Below are 25,051 nucleotides of genomic sequence, written 5' to 3'. Positions count from 1 at the left end.
TACTTTAGATTGTCAAAAAAAATGAAAAGGACCAATGTCAGCAGAACATACAATCGAAACGTTTTCCACGTAGCATTTTTCTATTTGCTAGTATTATTGACTACTCAATAGTGATCAGGTTCAGCGGCACATTGCATTTGTACAATGATTGCACCTGAGCCTACTTACCTCCCACAATTTACATATATCTTTAAAGTTGAGAGAATCGTCCTCAGCTTCTTTTATCTTTCTTGAATCAAATGGGGGACACCACCATCCAAGAACTATTTTCTTCCACAACCCTTGCCTTAATTCTCTTCCTTATCTCCCTTCTTACTCTCCTTAGGCTAAGGATTTTCAATTCTTCACCCCACAAACTCCCACCATCGCCCCCCTCCCTCCCCATCCTCGGCCACTTGCACCTCCTCTCCGGTGACCTTCCCCACCGCTCCTTGCAGAAGCTTGCTGCTCGATATGGCCCCGTCTTGAACCTTCGCCTCGGATGCATCCCAGTCATTATCATCTCTTCACCATCCCCTGCGCGTGAATTTCTCAAGGACAATGATTATGCCGCCTCCGGCCGCCCGAGCTTCACCGCGATAAGGATACTGTTTTATGATTTGTCTGATTTTCTCTTTGCACCCATGGGCCCTTGCTGGACATTACTAAAGAGACTGTGTGTGACAGAACTCTTAGGGCCCAGATCCCTCCTACGTTTTAGATTGATCCGACAGCAAGAGATCCGCTCGTTTCTGTTCTCCTTGATGGAGAGGGTTGGTGAGCCTGTAGATATGGGAGAGAGGTTGGTCAAATTGTCTGGGAATGTAGTGTCCAGAATGGCAATAAACAAGAGGTTGGATGAGGCAGTAGAGTGGTGGGATATCATGAAGGAAATGTCTGAGCTGGTTGGAGAATTCTATATTGGTGATTTCTTGGGGTTCATGAGAAAGTTGGACCCTTACCATCATGAGAAGAGGTGCCATGAACTGCACCGAAGATTGGATTCTGTCATGGAGGGGATTCTCAGAGAACATGAGGAGAGGAGGCCACAGAAAGAGAGGAAAGAAGATGAAGATATCATTGATATCCTTCTTTCAGTTATGGCAGACGAAAAGGCAGATATCAAGTTGACAAGAGAGAATATCAAAGCCTTCATCTTGGTAAGCTATCCATAAACTTTTGATTGCTAGAGTGAATCAAGTTAGGCAAGAGTGCTAGAGCAACTCGCTTATGTCATCCGGTCGTTCTCGCCCGGGATCTTATTGTTGCAAGTTGTTTTGATCAAATATGGCCTTATGGATGTGATCCGCATGATTCATTTATTGAATATGGGCATTTTGAATATCACCAAAATCCAACCTCTGTGTAGGATTTTTTGGCAATTAAAAAATCAACCGCTATAAAAATGCGAAAATGTGTTGATTAAAAATTTTCTATTTTTTGTCAAACAAATGCAATCCAAGGGTTGTTTTCCATCAAATCGATTACGGTGAACCCATCAATGGGGTTAGATTTGATCAAAATAACTTGCATTAACGAGATCTCACATGGGGTGTGACTATTGAGATGACACAGGGAGTGAATGGAATTGAATAAGAGAGAGAGAGAGAGAGAGAGATGGTCCCATGTGGCCATTAATGGAGTGTCAGTGGTGATAATGGAGAAGCCATCTCTCTCTTGCATGTGGTTATAAAAACGAAGGCAGTTTGGTCTTTTTCTCTATTAATGTCATGGTCAACTCACTGAATTTAAGAACAGAAATGAATTTAAAATATGATTTAACCCTTGGATAGTTATGATCAAATATCACCATATAGATAGTTTAACCATGGTCAATCTTATAAGAATTGACTTTGGATCATATTTTTTAATAAGAAATATGTTTTTTTAAATCACAAAATTGTGTGTTTTGTCAACTGCTGATTTTTGAAGTGCCAAAATTTTTTACATACAAACCAGATTTCGGCAATTTAAATGTCAATTTTCACTAATTGAATGATACAGATCACAACTGGGGAGTCTGACTTTGTCAAAACAACTTTTCATCAATGAAATCCCAATAAAGGGTATGACCATTTGGGGTTGGTGGAACCGAATTTCTCCTTTATACTCTCCTCACGACGACGTACAATCCAACCACCTTTAAAAATTCCTCCTCGTGATTCCTTCTAGCAAAAGCAATCCTCCAAACCAATTGCTTTCTGTTAAAAAAATGATATTCATTCTCTCTCTCTGGTTGAAGTTAAAAATGCCATTAATGAAAAGAGGAATCATTAATATCTCTCTCTCTCTCTATATATATATATTTATTTATTTATTTATTTATTTAGAAACTTGGCTCAACCCTGTTTTACCATTTTACCAGCAGAGAGATGCACTGACTGGGCCAAACCGCTGGGGCACCATGTTAGGGATGACAGTGGACCGGGGAGAAACAAGGATTCATCCAAACAGGCTTAGTTTGGGGTGGGGATGGAGGACATGAAACGGGGAATCAACGGGAGGAGGTGAAAATCAAAACCCATGCAGGGATGGACTTCTATCAGGGGCCTAGCTAGGATTCATTTGGGTGGGTGGGTGGGGGGGGGGGGGTGCGGGGCGCAAACAGGGGTGCAGCAAAAAAAAAAAATTGGTGTGATAGTTTGGGGGAGCACCCTCGATTTTTTTTTTTGAGATAAAATAAAAAATGGCTACAATTATCAATAAAAATCTATTTCATATGGACAAATCAAACTATATTTGATGCTGTCCGGACTGGGCTACAAAAATGGATAAAAATCTATTTCATATGGAATCAGAGTTGGGCTTTTAAATTTATTTATTTTTAACTGGGCCGGGAGGCAGGACTGGGCGTTCTCCCTCCCCCCCGCTCCGTCTATGCTTACTATTGCACCACCCCGCCCTACCCTGCTCTATCTCCCCGTTAATGAATTTACTAATGTTTTCTTATTATACTATAAAATAACATTTAAATCTTATATATATATATATATATATATATATATATATTTTTTTTTTTTTTTTTCTAACCTTAAGTTCCTACTTCCTAACCCAAAAAACGGGTCCCCAATATTCTCTCCTCCTTCCTTTCTCTACTTTTAATGGCTCTAAAGAATGAACATTTAAATCTTATACCGAAAAAAAAAAAACAAGGACTTGTCCAAACCCACCCCATGAGGTGGAGAAGGAGGACATGAAACAGAGAATGGATTGAGGATGAAGGTGAAAATCAAAACCCACCATGGGGATGGAAAATTTTGAGAGATGGGGTGGGGGTGAAGAGCTTGTCCCCTGCCCCTACCCGAGTGCCATCCCTACACCATGTAGTGTCCCCCAACTCTCTCTCTCTCTTTGTATATATACTATATTATGTATGATGGTCTGCGTGGCTGTGTGATCGGGGAGGCGTAAGGCTCCATCTTAAAGGATGGGAGACACTAAGTGGTTTCCAAAAAATTCATGAAATATATATATATATATATATATATATATATATATATATATATATATATATATATATATATATATATATATATATATAGTCACTAGAACATGAGAATTGAAAAATATGAGAAGAAATGTGTGAATTGCGATTTTCATGGATTTTTTGTTCTTTTTTTTTTTTTTAATATAACCATACGGAAGTGATCTACTTGGTTTTATAAGAACCTACTCTCGAATCACCTGATAAATGAGATTTTGTAAGGCTTTAAAATCAATGACTCATAATCTTCATAAATATTCAAGCATTCAAAAATCACATGATACGATGGTTGATTCCTAGTAAATTCACTATGCCAAGCACGTCCACATGGTTGGATTTGCAAAAAAAAAGTGTTGAAAATGCCCATTTTTCTAGTTCTCATATTCTAGCGACTATAAAAGCAGTCACTAAAACATGAGAACTGAAAATGTGAGAACTAATGTGTGAACCATGATTTTCATGGTCTTTTTTCTCTAGAATCTAGCCATACGGATGTGATCTACATGATTGGTTTTGTATGAAACCCCTCTTTAATCATCCCATTTTGATGCGTAAATGAGATTTTTTGAGGTTTTAAAATCAATGGTTCATAATCTTCATTAATATTCAAGCATTCAAAAATCACATTTTTTCATCAAAAACACACATCCAATGGTTCATTCCTAGCAAATTAACCATGCCATGCACATCTACATCCACATCCACATGGATGGATTTGCAAAAAAAAATATTGGAAATGCCCATATTTCTAATTCTCATATTCTAGTTCTTGTATTTCAGTTCTCATATTTCAGTCACTATAAGAGAGATGTTGCTACACTAAAAAATCTCATTGTTCATTTGATTTTCGTCTAGTTTCATGTCTGGGTTTGAATTCTTTATTTTCCATTGTCCTTTTGGGACATCAGTTCTGACTTTATTGCTATATGAAACTAGGATATTTATGCTGCAGGTATGGACACAGCAGCCTTAACAATGCAATGGAGCCTAGCTGAGCTCATACGCCATCCCTCTATCTTAGCAAAAGCTCAAATGGAAGTACACTCTGTCATCGGAAGATCCAGACTTGTCCAAGAATCAGACATCCCAAACCTCCCTTACCTCCAAGCAGTTGTCAAAGAAACATTAAGACTTCATCCTGTGGTACCTTTGATACATAGAGCAAGCATTGAAGATTGCAAGGTTGGGATGTACCATGTTGGGGCAAATTCGATGGTCTTTGTTAATGTGTGGGCCATTGGAAGAGACCCTGATGCATGGGACCAACCACTGGAATTTCTGCCTGATAGATTCATTGGTAGTGATATAGATGTCAGGGGTACTCAACACTTTGAGTTCACTCCCTTTGGTAGCGGCCGGAGAATGTGTCCCGGGATCTCTCTTGCTTTACATGTGTTGCACACTACACTAGCTGGTTTGATCCAATGCTTTGATTGGGTAGTTGATGGTGGAGCTGACAAGGTTGACATGGAAGAAGGGCATGGCTTGACAATGCCAATGGCTCATCCTTTGATCTGCCGTCCTATTCCACGGTTCAATCCATTTGTCCATGGTATGGAGGAGGAGCATTTCTAGGCATTTACCTTGAAACTAGGTTGATAAATTAATATTCTAGACAACACTATAAATAAAAGGATTAGGATTTGGCAAGTAAATAATGGCTTCTATTGTTTAGTTAAGCAACTTGTGTCGGGAGAAAACTTTTAAATAATGTTTTGCTTCTGTTGTAACAACATTGTGTCTTGTATGGATTTATTTTCTTATCTTTCTTGCCATGCATGGACCTCCAATTGTGGCACAAGGAATACAATCAAATTTCAACTAGCACCTTATGATTCCTAAGTGGGAAAAATGATTTCATGCTTGTTTGACCATCTTGGCAGGGATATATATATATATATATATATAAGAAAGGGTAATTTATTAAAGTATTAGACATATATAGGATGGAACAGGTGATGAGTAGTCACCAAAGTTACATGTACATAGAACATGAAAAACAGAAGAAAATCATAGCAGATCTCTTCTCTGAGTCGTCACTCTTTTATCATTGCAACTGACCTTTTGATGCAGACCATCGAGATAGCACTACTATGCTTTTTTGTTGTCATGCCGACATTGATATCCTTCCGTGCGTTATTGCATAACAGAATCATATTGAACTTTTTTTTTCTGTGTGTTCTACTATCATTTTAAAAAGGACAGGACTAAATGTCCTTTCCCTCTATTTTTCCCCAGTTGTTGGACATCAAAATTGACCTGCTTGGTTAAACTTGATGCCCTCAAAAAGTGCTAATAGAGATGCTAGCTTGTGTGGGTTTGATGTTGCTCAACTCTAAAATTTCCTGACGTCCATGTGTTAGTGTTCTTTCCTGTTATGAATCGCATGAATACAGAAAATGCTGAGTGAGCAGGTTACGTCCCACTTAGTCAACAGGTTTGAAGTGAAATGTTTGAGGATATATGTTTGACGTATTTGAAGTTTTGGTTAAATTTATGTTTCAGTTGCTAATTTCAGTATATTTGATGTTTTTGTTGAAATGTATGTATTTGAAGTGTATGTGAATGTAAAAAAAAAAATTAAAACTAATTTTTAGTTTTAAATTTACAGGTTTATAGCGTATACGGTGACATTCCTGTCTCGTTGTTATAGGTGAGATCCTTGTCTTGCTGTTATAATCATCCTATAATAGCGAGTTGATTCTCCCCGTTATATAGCCTACAACGATGAGTTAATGCTCACCATTATAAGCTATAACGAAGAGCCAGAGATCTCACCTTTATGAGGTATCTTGCTATTAAAACAACCTGACCGCTATTAGTGTTCTCAATTTTGGCGAGATTCTTTGTTGGTATTTGTTCACCTTTAACAACTTATAAATGTCATTGTTATTGGTCAACAAGGGTCATTTCTTTGCAGTGACTTATCTGTGAGAATTGTTGCCGTTATAGGCCAATAGTGGAGAGAAATAAAACAATAGTGGTGAAAAAATTTGTTACTATTGACCCTCATCCTTGTAGTGAATATACATATTTTGTTATTAGGCCCAAAAATTAGACCTAAACACAACCCATCTTGATTTGAGTATGTGAACACGTGGATCCAATAGTTTTAATGAAGATACGAGTTGAACTGGATGTGGGGGATCCCCACTTGCAAGTCGAGTTTCTTTCCTTTTCCAGTGAAAAGAGATCAACCTCACCAAGAATGTCAACTTCCCTCGATCCAAACTTTATTATAAAAATAAACATACCTTGTACAGAAATCGTATAAAAGAAGTTGAGCTTGATGGTGTAGCTAGAGACATTATGCTAGTTCAGCCCAAAATGATAAGAACATGTCTAGATCTCAATAGTTTGGACGATGACTGAGTTAGGATGATAATCAAAGTTGGATATGATCCAAATCCAAGTAGTAAGGGTTATATCTAAACTCGATATGATCCGGATCCATTTAATTCAAATGATAATTTATGTCCAGATCCAAACTTAGAATGACAAGAAAGGTCTAGATCCAATTAGTTAGGACAAGAAGTGGGTTTGAGCAACAATGTACATATGCCAATTGAGTTTGGACGATAATGTGGAATTGATCCAAATTTAGAACAAGATTTAAATAGGCTACAAAACCTTGTTTTGGCCATAACTTTGGATCTTGATAATAGTTTGAGGTGATTTTTGGTGAGTTGAAAAGCTTATGATGACCTCTTTAATTCTTTCTTTAGGATTAAAAGTTTGAAATCACCATTCTCTAGAAAAAAATTTAATTTCAAGTGGATCCAATTGTTTTGGAAAAGAAACATTCGACGTTTTAAGAAAACAAACATTTGAGTAGGATAATGATCGATCAAAATTGGGGTGTCTAAAAGGTCCAGGTTCAATTTGTCATATGATTCCAAATATTTTTATTTTCAACTTGATAAATGTATTTGATAAAGGCCTTCTTTACACTTTTATTTTATAAGGCCCAGCCATACGGGCGGGTCAATTATCTAGTGTGTGTTTTAACCTGTGATAATCAAACCTATAAATTGCAACTATACTGCCTGACATGTTGCTCCGAAATTTTATTTTTGACATTAATACCAACGAAATAAATGTATATAATTATCCTAACTGGAGTGGATCGGGGGAAAACATGACCTCGCCCCCACCTCGCTCTTGTTTGTACAGGGACATCAAATGGTGATGGAGGTGGGGATGAAGGTTAAAATCAAAACCCATGTAGGATTGGAGGCGGGGATGGACTCACGCTTTCCCCCATCCTGCCTCTGCCCTGTCCCCAATCCCCATTAGTAAAATAACTAAAATGCCTTTAGGGATGGCAATGGACTAGGGAGAAACCGGGCCCCACCCTGCCTCACCCTGTTTAGACCTCGCCCCTTTTGGAGTGGATCGGAGGAAAACAGGGCCTCGCCCCTTTTGGACCTGAAGGACATGAAACGGGGATGGAGGTTAAAATCAAAACCAGTGCGAGGATAGAGGCAGGGTTGGACTTACGCTTTTCCTCGCCCCACCTCGTCCCTGTCTCCAATCTGTGCCTTGCTCCGCCCTGCCTCGTCCCCGATCCTTCTTTAGGAATGACAGTGGACCAAGGGAAAATGGGGCCCTGCCTCGCCCCGTTTGGACCCCGGGGATGTTGGACATGAAACTGGGATGAAAGCAAGGATGGAGGTTAAAATCAAAACCCATGCAGGGATGGAGGGCAGGATTTTCAGATGGGGAGGTGGTAGAGACCTTGTCCGCCGCCCTGGTCCACTGCCATCCCTAAATGAAACTAGACTTATCGAACAAGATTCTCATCTAGATGAAGTTACCAGACCTTTCAACGAAATTCTGGCAAATTGATTTCTTTCACAGGGTGGCAGCCTATCTCAGGGATGCACTCAAGGACACAAACTCATAAACACCGAATCAGGAGTAATTACACTGTGCAAGATTGTGCATAGTGGTCCTGTACAACTTCACTCTTGTTTCCCATGCATACCAATGGGGTTCCACTTGTCTAGCAGGAGCGCATCACTTTGTGTTGGGATGTAAGTTCGAAGCCCAAATGGTATGGTTGTAGTATAACTGGTAGGGGGTATGCCTGACCCCAGCTTTCTCTGTCTTGTGATTGGCTATGGCACTTAGCCGTGTCACCTAACTGCTCCTTCCATCTCACTCCCACGGTGACCTCATAATTTTGCTTCTTCAATTTATTATTTGGCCTAGTTAGAAAATATTTTTTTTACCTAAATATGCTCTTTCTTTTGGGAATGCTAATAAAATATTCATTTAGGCGTTCAGTGAAAATCAACATACTTAGATGCAGCCTCATTGGACACAAAACCAATTCAAAATTTGGATATACATGAGAGAGAGAGAGAGAGAGAGAGAGAGAGAGAGAGATGATCAGGGAAGACAATAGAACCTGGGTTGCAGGGCAAAATGTCCTGAAAACAAGTTTCTTTCTTTTTTTGAGAAAGGCTTTATCTAAGAAATGTCATGGATGGATTAATTGGTCATATTCGTCAAAGAAAAGTAACAAAAGTTATGGATGGTAATTAATCTAGGACTCATTTTCTTAACCTCGTTAAAATCTTTGAGGAGAAATTGAAAACCCCCAAAAGTTTGGTTCCATGTAAATTACGCTGAAAAGTTCGGTAGGTATTTAAAAAGTTTCCTTCTCTTTTACAAATTAATATATCGAGAAATTGTTTTTCATAGAAAAATATAAAGAGAAATTGCTGTAGGTTTCAACTACCCAAGCATTGAGGTTGTATGGATGATTTACCAAAGAGTAAGGAATGAGTCCCCACCTATATGCTTTATTTAGCTACTCTCCTTGAGCATATCAAGAAAATCCAATTACTATGATATTTTTTTCTTTTTTGATGACGTGGAACCCTCTCTTAAGCGAGGAAAACCATGGGTGGGGCTCACGATGACCATGCCTTACGTGGCGCACCTCTGAAAGCTATGGACACCTGTGTGCCAGTGGAGTTTGATCTGATACTCAGTACCTTCACAACCACCCCACTAGCCATGCGGGTGACCCTGCGGTGGTAGCATGACAAAAAATGAAAAGGAGCACTATCAACCTGCATATTTAAAATAACAACCCTTAAAGTTTCAAATTCCTAGTTCCATTCATAATGCTACACAACTTCCACACAACCAACTACAAAGCAATCATCTCTCTCTTTTTTTCATGAGAAATGGATAAAGTACTATTGGGTAATTGTCTCAAAATTTTAGGATGTAGTCCTAATGGGTGAGATGTTTTTGACTTAAGTCATTGATTGACAAGTTCAACACCTAATTTGCATGCACTTTTTAATGGTTATAATAGTTCAGAATCTGTTTTAGTACTTGACCTTGTAGTTGATGTTGGCCATCCTTTTTGGTGGGTTTTTTTAGTCTTTTCAGGGTCATTTGGAACCTTATGACTGCTCTTTTTGGTTCATTGACTGCAATTAGCTCATTTACTTCCTTTGATTAATTGTTTGACTCACTAAAAGTTCTTTATTTTTTACCCATTAAGCTCATTTAGAGTTACTTATTATCCCTTACTATATTTTTATTGCGAGTCGTATCTCTATCACTAACCATTAAAGATTTATCTCTAACTGTTGAGCTTGGTGCTATGTAAACTCAAGCCCTCTCTCATTTCTATCATCATAAGCTCTCCTCTATGGGTTTCCTCTTTAGCTCTTTTGAGCTCACAAGGTCTTTCTCTCGTGCTCTGCTTCTCTATAACCTTGACTTAGTCAAGAGTTTATCCCATAGAGCTTAAGGTGTTCCCAGTCTTTGTTGAGTTAAGAGGCTATTCAAGATCATTTGTGTTGAGTTGCTAAGTCTCACACAATACAAGGTATTGGTGAAAGCTCAATTGTATCCTAAGAGTGAGGTTGCACGAATACTCATTGCACCAAAGACATGATTCTAAGTGAGATAAATATTGCTTTAAAGATAATGTGTCGCGCCTGCTAACCTACTATTGCCGGATCCACTCAATTTCTCAAAAACCATATCAAGAGTAATAAACCAAGTCGCGTGAGTCGGTGCCTGTCTCCAGTGATGTAAAATCATGGTGGACCCCTTGCCCCCATGGTGTGCAACCATCTCTTTCAAAAAAAAAAAAACAAAGGAAAGAGCTTCCACCCTCTAGTAAGGAATAATACATTTTGAAGTGAACAGGTTCAAAATGCATATGGTCGAACAAATCCAGTACTCGGCCACAAAAGTGCTCGAGCTGGCTGTTCTTCCATTTCCCAATGACTGTGGACAGCTAATCACTCCGTCCTGGGGTAGTGGGCCCCGGGATGAGCTGATCACCACCTTTGGAAAGGGTGAAATAGTACCGTGTGGCAGCACCTTACTTGGCCAAGTACTCCTGTGGATCTACTCTCACAATATTGGCATGCCATTAAAACTTGTAGCTATTCTCTGCATACCTGTAACTTTGACCTACTATTAAGTGCCCACCAGGAACACCAACTGCATAGGACAAGTCCTTTTGGCAGCCATTGTTTTGTTTTTTTTTAATTTGAAAGTAAAAGTAAATCATCATGGTTTTCAAATGCATACTTTGGCGAGTTGAAAGAGAAATGTGTTTACAACATTCTAGGGCTATTTCTCAAGTATGCATCGGCGAATCAAATGCTTCTTCCATACACTTATCTAAAAGCACTTGTCAAGACTTAATATATGAATTTAGACTTTAGTTTTGGTAAAACATCAAATACCTAGACCACTATTATCGTTTAATCAAACTTTGGCCAAACACCTGATTCATACGATCGTCACTCACTGATCCCTCAACTCATCGCTTATGAGTTCACACAGTCAATAAGAAGGCAGCAATCCATGGCCCCAGTCACAACAAAATGAGGGCCCCACTCAAAATGCTGCGATGTGATTGTCTGTACACACATGGGAGATGGAATGAGATCCAGTCCTTCCAAACGTCTTATCTGGTACAGCATTGTTGCAAGTCATTTTGATTAAATCTCACCCAGTAAATGGATTCAACATGGTAGATTCGATAATTGACCCTTTCCAATGGAATAATATGATTTTAAAATAATTAAATTATAGTGTTTTAAAAACCATCCATTTTTTAATCATCAGAAAATCCTGGCAAATTAATTAAGTGTTGATCTTCATTAAGTGGACAATCTAGATCACATCTTTAAGGTCGGATTTGATCGAAACTGCACACAACAAAGAAATCCCAGTGTTGATATGATGTTTTGGGATATGACTAAATCCCGTTCCATGTATACACAGTGATTGGTGCTGCTCATGTTACCCCATCTCACTCCTTAGGCAATGTAATCAAGCCCTGTTCTGCTGGTCATTCATACCTCGTTTTGAAAGCTGGAAGCTTTAATTGCTTGGTCCCAGTGGGAACCTCCTAGGAGAGATTGATATTATATAAGTTTGAGGATGCCCTCTGTGAGTCATCAATCTCCTCTTCACCTTGCATGACCCAAATGGCTAGCACCATATTCCATGAAGTCACTTCCTTCTTCTCCACCCTTGTCTTCCTCCTTTGCCTCTTCATTTTCTTGATCATCCGTCGGTACTACTTCAGTTCTATAACTATCCATTTGCCACCTTCCCCACCCTCTCTCCCATTTCTTGGTCACTCACTGCTCTTCCTTGGTAACCTCCCTCACCAAGCCCTCCAAAAGCTCAGCACTCGCTACGGCTCCCTTCTATTCCTCCGCGTCGGCTCCGTTCCTACCGTTATCGCCTCCTCCCCGTCGGTTGCCCGTAATTTCCTCAAGACACATGACCATGCATTTGCATCCCGCCCTAACCTTATTGCAGTTGAGATAATTTGGTATGGCTCTGCAAGTTTCCTGTTTGCACCATTTGGTTCATTCTGGAGATCAATGAGGAAACTGTGCATGAATGAGCTCTTCGGTGCACGGCCATTAGAACACTTCCGGGTGGTCCGGATGCAAGAAATCAATTCGTTCTTGCACTCTATGGCAAATAGCACCGGAAAACCCGTCGACATGGGTGCGAGGGTGGGGGTGCTAATGGGGAACATAGTGTCTAGGATGGCCATGAGCAAGAGGCTGGATGAGGCGGATGAGGTGTGGAGTTTGGTTAATCAAGTGTCTGAGTTAGGTGGGAAATTCTATATGGGTGATTTCGTTAGGTTTTTTAGAAGATGGGATTTTCAAGGCTACCAGAAGAAGTGTATGTACGTGCATCAAAGATTCAACAATCTCATAGAGAAGATCCTAAAGGAGCATGAAGAGATGAAGGCAGAAGGAGGAAAAAAAGACAAAGACATCATTGACATTCTTCTAGAGGTCATGGCGGATGAGAAAGCAGACATGAGGCTGACACGAGAGAATATCAAAGCCTTCATTCTAGTAAGTCATAGTGATATAGTATACTTGAAGACTAGAAAGGATAATGCCATAATGGATCAATACTCGAGATCTAGACTAAGAAACCAAAATTTTAGGACCGACAAGTGTGAACTTTTGTGATTGACAACCACTCTAAAGCTGGGCTGGCGATTCAGTGATCGGACCCAGTACCTTGCAAGGTACTTGGTTCAGTTACTGGATGTACACATCCAGTCATTAGATGGGGCTTGTGGGGTGGGATGCATGGCGTCCGTTTACTGAGCCGAGTGCTGGATCATAAAGTAGACATTAGTCACTTTAGGCTGCCACATGTGATAGATGCATGAACTGATGAACCCCATGGTGTAGTAATAGATACACTCACGGGTGAGCTCGGTTCCACTCATCCCCCATCTTCGTGTACCTCTTAAATCTTATGATGCAAGATGTTTTGATCAAATCTAACCCTATTGATGGATTTAGTATGGTCAATTTAATAAAAATCGATGATTGATTTATATTTTTTTGGCAAAATATATTCTTTTAAATCACAAAAGTTTATGTTTTGTCAACTATTGATTTTTGAATCGCCAAAACCCTACACACAAGTCAAATATATATTGGCTATTTAAACATCGATCTTCACTAAATGAACAATGTAGACCACATTTGTGGAGTCTGATTTGATCAAAGCAACTTGCATCAATGAAATCCCAAAGAGGGGTTTGAAGGCAGGGATGAGTTGAACCGATTTGCTCGCCGGTTCAGAAGTTTTAAACATTTCAGTAGATCATTTGTTTCCCTTAGGGTGCATTTGATTACATCAAATCTAAGATCTGAGGCTTCTTAACTAGAGATCCTCGATTAGAGAACCAATGTATTTTAACTATTAGAGATTCTCGGATTAGAAACCCAAGGATCTCTAGTCTGACACCCCTCCCCCAAAATCAGACTTAAAAACAGTGTTTTTGGGGGTGGGAGGGAGGGGTTTGGCCTAAAACACGAGCCCATTTGCATGAGGTTAAGCCCATGACTCGATCCATGAAGCCTCGGTTCTCCTCAGAGATCCAAGGTAATCAAGCGCACCTTTAGGTTTTTTTTACCACATACTAAATGTACTGTTCAAGTTGGAAATGGGATAAACAGTTGGAAATGGGATAAACAGTAGGTCATATGTTCCCATTAGCATGCCATTTGATAAAGGACTTGCCTAAGGAGACATTCACCCACAGGTGACTGCACTAGACTGCTCAAGACTTTTTGAGTACCAACGGGAAAAACAAGGCTAACAATGTCACCGTACGTAGCTGGTGGGACGTCGTGGTAGAGCGCTATAATTAACACTTCTTTCTTGTATTTCCATCTTTATAATCTTGAAAGGGAATAGAATGCAGTAAGTAGGTTGATAGTCACGAATAGGTACCAAATGATGGCCTACCTCAAATGGCGACATGCCTTAAAGTGGGTGTAGCAAATCGCCAGCTAGGGATGCAAATGGGCCGGATCATGGAGGGGGGGGTTTGTAATTTTTGGATCCTACTCTCCTATGTATTTAGCTGTTCTGGATCTGACCTGTTTGCATCGTTATTGATTCCTTGACAAGTGACACATGAGAAGCTCATCCTGCAAATGGTCCGCCTGAATCAGGCATGATTAGCACACTTTGGCCTGTTAGCCGAGTCATTTGCCCTCTGATTTTATTTCTATTTTTCCTGTTTTGGGTGTTGTTAACCTGCTTGTATATTTTCTGTTCATATGCTTCATAAAGATGATTTTCATTTCTTCCACACATAAAAAGAAAAAAAAATCACACTTTCACACCGTCTCATGATCATTTACGGTTATCTACTTTTAAATCAAATGATCAAGATATTCAACATTTGTATGATGTATCTCTTTCTTGGATAGCTATCTTAGCACACATCTAGTCTAGATGATCAAATTCCAAGTTAATGATCAAGATGATATATATCTTTTAAGATTAGCAAAATCTGATTGTCCATCTTCTTCAATTATGCCAATACCAACTATTAGTGCAAAAAGGATATCTGTGTTGCAGGCATGAACACGTCTTCCCTAACAGTTCAATGGGCCCTCGCTGAGCTCATACGCCATCCAGATACTTTAGCCAAAGCGCGGTTGGAAATAGATTCTGTGGTAGGTAAATCTAGACCTGTCCAAGAATCAGACGCCACCAATCTCCCTTACCTCCAGGCAATCGTCAAAGAAACCTTAAGGCTGCATCCCGTGCTGCCAATGATCGCTAGAGAGAGCATCAAGGATTGCAAGGTCAGGGGATATGATATTCCAGCAAAGACTTGGTTGATTGTTAATGTGTGGGCCATTGGGAGGGACCCTAATGTGTGGGACCAACCATTGGAGTTTCAGCCAGAAAGGTTTGTTGGTCATGAGATCGACGCCAAGGGACAGCATTTTGAATTGATTCCGTTTGGGAGTGGGAGGAGAGTGTGTCCTGGAGCCTCCCTTGCTTTGCATGTGGTGCACACCACGCTTGGCTGCCTCATACAGTGCTTTGATTGGGAAGTTGATGGTGGTACCAACAACGTTTGCTTGGAGGAAGGGCCTGCCTTGACCCTTTCCATGGCTCATCCATTGATTTGTCGTCCCATTCCGCGCCTTCAGCTATTTTCTGCTTCACATGGATGTCAAGACTAGCAAGTCGTATTTAGTTGCTCTGAAGTTATTACCAAAAGATTTGGAGAGCAAAGTCGTACTAGAAACTCTTGTCAGGTTGAAAAGTCTGTGGGGCTGAAACTGGACGGATCTCTGTTATTATTTTCATCCACATAACTGATTCTCTTTAAAAAAAAAAAAATCCAGAAAATTGTTTATCTTTGTTGGAGTTATCACATAGGAAAATAATAAAGCCACCTGATTGGTAGGCTACTTTTGACTCATTGTGAAACTGGTTTGTGCCCCCAAAGGGGTATAGCTTGCTAGGCATGGGGATCACCCTTGTCCCAGCCGAAGCATGATGCCTCTTTGGGGGTAAGAGATGAGCCCACTAAGTTTATTTTTGACATTAATGCCAACAGAATAAATGTACATAATCATCCTAATGATGAGTTTTGGTGGGCATAGGTTTAGTGATTGAGGTTTAAGTAGGCTAAGTTAGGTCAACGTCTAAGTCAAAATTCAGATAACTGGTGAGGTGATGCTAATAGGGTCCGGTAAAAAAATTGGTTCTCTCAATTCACAGCACATAAATGAAAATTTAAGAGGGCTTTCAGATAGGTTAGGATAGCTTGAGTAAAAAATTTAAGATGCTAGGAATTGTGGCTTGGGAGGTAAAATTCTTGAAATTTTTGAGATTTTTGGGGATAGGGTTCTCTAGGGATTTTGACAAGTTTTGAGAGATTAGTTTATTTCTCTCAAAATATTAATAAAAAATATATGAAAAATTAGGAGAAGGCTTGGGATAAGCTAGGGAAGGTCTGGTTAAAATTTCGGGTTCAAGCATAAAAACTGGGTTTAGGTCTGAACTGATTCTGGAATGAGATTATGTAAAAATAGTTTTTTGTGTCGAATTTATTTCTTCTCACTGGGAATGATTTTGGATTCAATTTTTGGTTGGTAGGTGAAGGATAGATGGGTTAAACTAGGGTTAAATTTGTAAAACTTGAACTAGTTACAATTTTAGAGAAACATTAGGTTAAGGTTAGAAAAAAATTTAGAAATCTCATCAACAGAATGTTGTTTTCGGTTGGGGTTTAGGCATAAGAAGGGCTTGGGAAATTGGTTTCAGGAACTTACACGGTTTAGGAAAGATGTCTCAAGTCTGAAGAGGGTTTGGTTCATCTGGAGATAGCTCTGGTTCTATGAACATGGTTGGACCGGGTCGAGTCCTCCGCTAAGTAGGTGCAGTCCATGAACACTAAGTAGAATTGGTTCTACTTATCTCTTAGTAAATTTCAGACAGACATAAGAAGGGCTGATACTACTTTATGTAACCAAGAGAAGAACCCTTATAAAAGAGGTGAATGACCGAAGGAGGTATGGATTTATTGGGGGTAAGGAAAGAAGAGAGAGAAAGAGATGAATGGTTTTGAGAGAGAATTCTTCAAGTTCTATTGTTAGTTCACAAGTTGAATCCATTTTGTAGGCCAAGAGAGCTCTCACTTAATTATTAAAATAAAAGCAAGTAACTCACTGTAATAAGCCCTACCTAAAACACTAATGAGACCCGCTAACCCATAAGACTCTTGGGCTCTAAGGTAATAAAGGAGCAAAGCCAAGAGTCATGTTTTTTGAGGCCTTGAATGCTTCTTGGGAGGCACCAACCAGGTGGGGACCACTTTGACATAAGAGGCTTCTAAAGGGGACGCCCCATGTGGGTACCACTTGGCATTGATAAGAGTTGAATGTTCTCTCATATGGTTGAAGTGGCTTGTATTAATTGGAGCTCGGATAATGGATTCAGATTGACTTGGATTGGATTTGCAGGAATCGGGTCCTCAACAATTGCTTGGCCTTCGAGACTTGAATTTGGGTCTTTCTCAACTTGAACTAGATATTTAACATGTGGCTCTTTAGTAATGCTTGGATCCATCGAAATCCCTTGATATAATAGATCTGAATCTGAGAATGCTATACTTAGATCCATTTGGGTCAATAAGTGCAGGTCGAGGTCATCTACACAAAAATCCATTTTGCTTGTTTAGGGTAATGGATATGGAGTAAGGTCCTTTAGAATTTGGACTGTATCACCTAACAAGCCGAAATGAGTTGAACACCCTTTATTTATGCTTGGCTCATTTTTACCACATGAGCTGCACATGGCTGAGCTTGCTGAACCTTTTTTATGAGCCCAAACAATTTTTCTATGAGTCAAATCACGTGCAACTCGGTTTTTTTACCAGCCTTAACTTGAAACTCAAGCCTAAGACAAGCATCAGCATAAATGGACTGAACTTGAAGAGTCTAAGTTGGGCTTATTTGACTCTCTTTACCTGCCCTACCTGGCTATGGCTAGTCGGATTCAAATCTAGAACTTCATCCAAATTCATAAGATGTGGTTTGTGCTAATCAGGTACATGCAAATCAGAACCTACCTGGAACAACTTACTTGCCATGATCTTACAAATACTTGATTCTGAGTTGGACCATATGAATTTGGACTAACATACTTGTGGCCCATACTAATAGTGTGGAACCAGAACAAGTGAGTAGTTAGGGTAATTCAGGCTGGATCCTAACCAGCCCCAATCCATGATCGCGTGCGTTGTGGATCCTAACCAGGGTTCATTGGATGGTTGGGATCAGACCCATTTCTAACTTTCTACTGATAATTTTTTTTTAATCAATTAATGGAAGACCCATCCCTATTTTTCTTAAGGTGATTTCCAAATATTTTTCACTGAGGCACCTATAAGCTTTGTGCAAAACCCAAAATGTTCACTTGATATATATTTCTTTTTAAGTCCAACTAATATTTGTTATGGTTAAGAAAAAATAATGTATTTTTCAACTTTGACAAAATACGGGTAAAAATTTTGTTGGACACATATTTTGATCATTCCTTCTCCAGTTAGATCATCTTACTTCTTAAAGTTCAACCTATTGTTAGCAACGATACACATAATAGAAAATGACTGTGTTGTGCTTGCAAAATAACATGTTTCATAAAATATACCATAATTTCCATTATTCGCTCCATGCCCACAATCGCAGTTGCTTATTTTTTTAGGACGTTTTTACCTTTCACACTAGCGAACCTCCTAAGATTCACATGTTACCATACACATCTCCTTTAATTAACTGATCATCAAGGAGGTCCACAAATGTGTGTATATATATATATATATATATATATATATATATATATATATATATATATATATATATATATATTTTCATGAGCTACCATGTGAATCTTATTTTAAGTAAGTTATTGTCAAGCTAACAATTTAAAGGTATTGTTGAGGGACCTCAAGATCAAAATAATGAGACAAGAGTTTTTGCGGACCTCCTTGATGATCAATTACTTAAAAGAGATTCACATAGTAGCTTGTGAATGTCATCATATATATATATATATATAGCAATTACTTAAAGAACATTGGCATATGTGAATGTTACCACACATTTGCAAACCTCTTTAACGATCAATTACTTAAAGAAGATTCACATGATAACTCACGAATGTTGTATTATATATATACGAATGTGACCACATATTTGCAGACCTCCTGACCAATTACTTAAATAAGATTTGCATGGTAGTATGCAAACCTCAAGAAGTTCACTAATGTGAATGGTAAAAATGTCCTAAAACAGTGGAAATCCATGATTTTGAACATGAATCACATGATGCAAATTATGAAGCATTTTGGGAAACATGTCATTTTGCAAAGACAATACAACCATTTTTTGTATATATAATGGTCATTTATAAATCATCATCAAGTTTCAAGAGCCAGTTTGTTTCATTCCCAAGCTAGGAAAGGGACATTTCATTGTAAATGGCATTGATTTATTCTCATGAGAATTCTTTCGTATAAAGGGAGGTAAGAAATAAATTTGCACATGAAAAGAGGAAGTTGGTGAGAAAAACCGCAGTCGGCTTGTACCACCATGGCACTTCCCGTACATATCGTTGAATATTGGTTTTAGCACTGTTAGAAAACTAGCAACTGAGACGAGAGTTTATGCATTTAGTAGATACATGGTCAAACTAGGTGGTGGGTTCTTGAAAACTGGTAGCTGAAGGGGAGTTTATGCATTTGGGAGAGGAAATGAGACTGTTTCCCTTATATTTGCACAAAAGATTGGATTTGATAGCTACCAAAATTTGTCAGCTGCCAAATGCATAATCTCTCTCGGACTACCAGTTTCCAAACAAAACCTTACTCATGATGGAAAAGGGAGAGAAAGGGATTCCAGTCCAGCAATTTCTCAACAAATTTGCATGAAACAAACAGCCCTAAGAGAAGGATATCAAATAACGCCCAACTTAGGAGGAATAAGATAGCTGGACTGATACAAGTCACACAATCTATTTATACATTGGGCAATTGCCCATAATCTGTTTCCTCACTTTTGTAATATATTATTATTTTAGTTATTATTCACTGTCTTATTCAATTTTTACTTCACACTGATCCACTGATCCTTGGACAAAAAGACATTGATATTTGGCTATTTCAGATTTTTTTTTTCATCTTCCTCCCCCTTTTTGGATAATGATGATGAGAACGAGTAGGTTAGGAGCATCAGTTTATCTTCTGGGTGGATGAAGATCATGCCTGCTCTATTTGTCAGATCAGGAATCCCATTCCATCAAAATTCTTTCTTCTCCTATTTACGAGGGAAGAACTGCAGTGGCAATGGCCTAGGCTCTATTTGGGAGCCTTACATTGAGAAGAAAACACCATTTCTATGTATTGCTAAAATATGGTTTTGCCAAAAAAATGTGAAGTTGAGGATCGAGTTGCCAAAAAGATCCTCTTGTGAATGGTGTTGAATTATGGTTTTGGGACTGTAACTCCATTCCCCATGCAGTGTTCCCCTGTACTATTGCTCCCAAATAGTATAGAGCATGAGATGGTAACTGCAACGTACCACCGATTCTAGGTTCCCAAACAAAGCCTTACAGATCCCCCCAGTTTCATGAATCCAAACATAGGCCAATTTATCTGGTTAACTAGAAATGCTTCGAATGGTATAGCATGACTTTTAATTGGTAGCTGAGAACATTAGAGCACATGAAATGGCCTAGCATGTAACTGACCTAATCATTTGAAGGCCCCAACTTTCTCTCTATTTTCGATCTGGAAGCAAAGGGAAACTTATGGACTTAGCAAAAATGAAGCCATCAGTTCTTTGAATTGAGGCACAATCGGCCGAGAATCTAGCAAGGTACTTAACTTCCAAAATGCAGCACGTCCTCCATGCCGGAACCCAGTGATTTTGAAAATTGTTAGTATGTTCAAGGACTTGCAGAACACAATGTTAACAATGCTTGTGGCATGAGGGCAGTGCATGAGCGCAACATGGACAGACCAAGTACCTTACTAAGTACCTACTACTGATCATTAGATCTACTTTCCTTGGAATTGGTTGCAACCATTTCTAGCAGGAAGCTACTAATTTCAGTTTTCTATACAAGGCTCTGTTTGGGAGACATGATGGGGGATTCACCAAATCCCAAGCGTCACTATTGATTGGAGTTATTGTGTTGGGAGAGGAGCCGGAGATGGGAGAGGTGTTGGGAGGGGAGGTGTTATAAAAGAGTGAATTTCAGAAATGTCCTCATGAGGATGATGTTGCCAAATCCACCAATTTCATCACCACTCCCAACAACAGCTCCCAAACAGAGCCTAAAACAGAGTAACTGTCTCACCTCTGTTCTCAATTTCGTAACTACCTTCTCAACATCATCCTCCCAAACAAACTATACCCTTGACCAATTTTGAACCCAAGTTCTCAAGTCCAATCCCAGCTGTCAACTCCCAAACAACTAAATCACAAGCGGAAAAAACAAACCTTAATACAGAAAGTGGTCAAAAAACTTTTTTAGCCTTTTCTTTTCTTCCGTATCTTTGGTTGGCATTGGAATTAATCGTCTACTTATGGCATCTGAATCTGAATCAAGATCAGATTTATGATGTTTCATTGGAGAAAATCTGTCTAAGCCACGATTGGAGTTAATTGTCTACCTTGGGACACAAGTTTAAGATGTTTCATTGACAACTGATCAGAGTGAAAAGTAGGGATACAACTAAGTCTAAGCAAATCCAAAGTACACCAACTGCATAAGGAACTTAATCCCAAGGTCAAGTTAAGCTCCACCTGCATACATCAAGCTAACAAAGGACTGGATGAGAAAAGTAAATAGGCCACCATGTCAGCCAACCAACAGTAGCCAACATGGACCCGGTGATCCACAGCCACAGACTATCAAATAAATAAAAGGGGCTTGTTGAGATCCTTGAGAGCCAACATTTAAGACCTGCATATTATACTGGCTCACATCACAATAGCACATGGCAAACATAAACTGCAGGAGGAGATGAAAGAGTGCAACAAGAAAACATTTATGGTTTCATTTCCAAAATGAGTTTTTACATATCTGTTTGGATCCCTACCTATACAACAACTTTGGGAGGACAAAAAAAAACATAATTCTAAACACAGGTAAGCCGGTTAAACCCTATTTTCAGTTCATGGCTAATATCAACCCTAAAATTATAAGGTAATCAACCAAGATATTTACACTTGCAGAAAGCACACCGAACAAGTTTGGAGAGAAATGAAATATCATAAATAAATGGATGTTTGAGAGTAAAAACTGTACATGCATAATCTGACATCTAACTCATAAAAACATACAAAAAATGCAATACATGCATAATCTGGCATCTAACTCATGAAAGAAGAAAACTTTCTAAAAGCAGAAAAACTACTAAGACTACTAATAGCACATCACAAATATGGGTTGTCTCCCATAAAAGTGTTATGTTTTACATCCTCAACCAGACAGAGCTCTGGTTTTCCCTTCATTGTCTATGAGATCAATGGACGTGAAGTCATGCTCAATCGGGAGGTCTGAGGAAAATGGTCTTATCTATGACCCTGCTTACTATGTTTTCTCGAACTCTACCCCTATGTACCTTAAGATGACTCTCTAGACTAGTAGAAAGAACGAGATTAGTCTCCATATGGAGGCTATTCTCAAAGGATGGAGAGCCATAAACCAAATATCTACCTATGCAAGCATCCAACAACGGATCAGATTGCTTCCCTTTGACGTCTGTCACATGAAAGCAACTGTCATTTTTTGTTGCTCTCGTGGCAACATAAAAAATATTTATGCATAAAAGCTTGTTGCCAAAAGAAACATTCATCTCCCCAGTATGACAAGCGATACGAGCATGAGCGGTGGCCAAGAGTGGTCTGCCCAAAATGATGGGGATTTGGCGAGCGACGCCAATGCCCTCCATGTCTAGAATAAAAAAATCAACAGAGAAATAAAAGTCCTTGACCTTGACTAAAATGTCTTTCAAGATTCCTCGTGGATGCTTGATAGACTTGTCAGCCGACTACAAGATAGTAGTCGTGGGCTTTAAATCTTCAATCTCAAAGGTGTCATAAAGGGAACCCGACAATATGTTCACGCTTGCCCCAAGATTGATCAATGCACGCTCGATAGTCATGTTCCCTATAACACACGAGATGATCGGTGCCCTAGGATCCTTGAGCTTGGGTGGGGCTTGGTGCCTAAGCACGAAGCTCACCTGCTTAATTAAGAAGATCATCTTGAGCAATGACCTCGATTTTCTGTTATGCGTGCAAAGTTCTTTGAAGAACTTTGCATAAATGAGCACTTGTTGGATGACGTCAAGCAAGAGGATGTTTATATGAACCTGCTTGAACATGTCAAGCATCTCATGCATGAGTGCCCCCTGCTTGCCAAAATCGTGCAGTTTGGCCAAGGCATGAGAAAAAAGAGCTCTAGGGATATACGAAGAAAGCACAGGCCGTAGGCCATGCCCGTTCTCCTTGGGCCTAGTGGAGGAGATCGACTGGTCACTAGGTTTGTCATTGGGTTCTTCAGTCTTTTCCTGAGTAGGGTGGAGTTCCTTTCCACTCTGAATGGTGATAACAGAGTTGGTTTGCTCTTGGTGAGATTCTGTGAGGTGCATGCCATGGGGAATGGATTATTTACCCCTCGGGTTGACAACAGAATGACTAGGGAGGCCTTCCCTTGCTTCTCCTGCTCAAGGCCTTAGCCAACTGTCTCATCTAGTTCTCTAGCTTCGCTATCAACTGTATGTGAAAACCAAGGTTGGCCTTCCTGTCAGAAAAGGCCTCGAGCAACTTCCCTTGAAAAGATGAGTTTGATATGAGCTTCTAAGGAGAAGGCAAGCTAAGCTGGGGAGGGGCCTGAGAGAATGTGGGTCGTGGGTAACCTTATGGGAGGTTATCTGTCTGTGTTGTGTCTGGGGAGAAAGATGGGGTGGCTCTTGTGATTTTTTTCACGTAAAGTTGAGATGATTTCGCCATTTCGGGTTATAGGTGGGTGCATAAGGATCATGCATCGGTTTGGCGAAACCTTGGGCAACATTCACTTGCTCTTAAACAAATTCAGCATAGAGTGGTGATGTCGAATACTCAAAAACCAAGTGTACAGGGCTAGCACATAGCTCACACACTTTTCCTACTGGATTTGGCGAAGCTGAGTTGGCCAGTAATTGATCAACTTTCTTAAGGAGCTACTTGGACCAATGTGTCATTGTATTTATTAATGACATACTGATATATTTAGAAAATAAATAGAGTACAAGGTCTATTTGTAAAACCCAAGAATTTTTAATGAATTTTCAGTGAAATAAAAATGCAAAATATTGTGAGATAATATGACTTTGTCAAATTCAATGCAATCTCACTGAATCCGGGGTGGTTCACACGAACTCAATAAAGAAAGCTTGGATTTGGACTCGAATTCAGACTCCAGGGAGATCCGAAGATCTGACCTGAGTCACAAAGGTATCTTGAGAAACTCGAATACTTCAAGACTAGTGTGAGATCCAAAAATACATTAAAGGGAAGTTAATGCGAAGACAAGAAGAATCGAGAAAGCCCACGTGAAAATGAGAAAAAATTGCCGAATAGTGAAACATCAAGCGTAACCTTATATAAATTAATTTTGCTAAAACAAGCAATGAAAAGTCAAATGGTGTTATGGCAAGAGGTATTGCCTAGTTGTAAGACAACCCGAGTTCAAAACCCACCATGCGCACACATGTGGTATGGAGGAAAACATTTTTTCTTTTTACATAGAAACCAGACATAGGCCCAAATAAGCTAAGTATAATAAATTTGTGGTGGGGTTCTTTGCCGCCTTGGGAGTAGACCATGGTTCAAAACCCCCTGTACACAAAGCCTTTTTGCACAAACCACATGCATTTTTACCTTTTTGAAAAAGGTAAAAACATGAGGGCTAAAAGAATCTCTATCTTTTAGCCCTCCCTCCACCAAAAACGTGAGAGGAGTCGCTACTCCTCTCACTTTACCAAAAAAATAGGAAAATCTCACCAAAAGGGGATGAAAGGGTACCACTAAAACAAAAAAAAAGAGAAAGTTAGAGAATTTTTAGTCAAAGGAGATAGGGGTGTTATTGGAAGTGGAAAAGAACCCACAAAAAATCGTGGGAAATGGAGGACGTCCCATGAGTTCAATTTATTTGAAAACCACCTAATTAGGTGGAGAT

At 39.4% G+C, this 25,051-nt stretch overlaps 3 protein-coding genes across 3 annotated transcripts; 2 read left to right on the top strand and 1 right to left on the bottom strand.

Moving 5' to 3' along the window:
* The first annotated feature begins 229 nt into the window (after window positions 1-229).
* LOC149830355 (cytochrome P450 93A3-like) lies at window positions 230-5,285 on the top strand. Its single transcript, XM_090016465.1, has 2 exons — window positions 230-1,139; window positions 4,400-5,285. Exons 1-2 carry the CDS (start codon window positions 240-242, stop codon window positions 5,036-5,038), a joined length of 1,539 nt encoding a protein of 512 aa, XP_089872591.1. The 5' UTR covers window positions 230-239; the 3' UTR covers window positions 5,039-5,285.
* Window positions 5,286-11,943: 6,658 nt separating this feature from the next.
* Window positions 11,944-15,549, top strand: LOC149830354 (cytochrome P450 93A3-like). The gene is made up of 2 exons (XM_090015432.1): window positions 11,944-12,840; window positions 14,863-15,549. Exons 1-2 carry the CDS (start codon window positions 11,944-11,946, stop codon window positions 15,493-15,495), a joined length of 1,530 nt encoding a protein of 509 aa, XP_089871558.1. The 3' UTR covers window positions 15,496-15,549.
* A 7,331-nt stretch (window positions 15,550-22,880) lies between these two features.
* Window positions 22,881-23,483, bottom strand: LOC149830353 (uncharacterized). Its single transcript, XM_090015430.1, has one exon. It carries the CDS (start codon window positions 23,481-23,483, stop codon window positions 22,881-22,883), a length of 603 nt encoding a protein of 200 aa, XP_089871556.1.
* Between the last annotated feature and the right edge of the window lie 1,568 nt (window positions 23,484-25,051).

This window comes from Nuphar pumila, chromosome 8 (genome assembly GCF_984573655.1).
Source record: "Nuphar pumila chromosome 8, dmNupPumi1.hap1.1, whole genome shotgun sequence".
Taxonomy (NCBI): domain Eukaryota; kingdom Viridiplantae; phylum Streptophyta; class Magnoliopsida; order Nymphaeales; family Nymphaeaceae; genus Nuphar; species Nuphar pumila.
This window is presented reverse-complemented; position numbering and strand designations above follow the sequence as displayed.

Coding starts and splice junctions, on each gene's coding strand:
- LOC149830355 (XM_090016465.1), top strand. CDS start 240: ATGGGGGACACCACCATCCAAGAACTATTTTCTTCCACAACCCTTGCC. Junction 1,140..4,399: donor ATATCAAAGCCTTCATCTTG/GTAAGCTATCCA, acceptor ATATGAAACTAG/GATATTTATGCTGCAGGTAT.
- LOC149830354 (XM_090015432.1), top strand. CDS start 11,944: ATGGCTAGCACCATATTCCATGAAGTCACTTCCTTCTTCTCCACCCTT. Junction 12,841..14,862: donor ATATCAAAGCCTTCATTCTA/GTAAGTCATAGT, acceptor TAGTGCAAAAAG/GATATCTGTGTTGCAGGCAT.
- LOC149830353 (XM_090015430.1), bottom strand. CDS start 23,483: ATGCACCTCACAGAATCTCACCAAGAGCAAACCAACTCTGTTATCACC.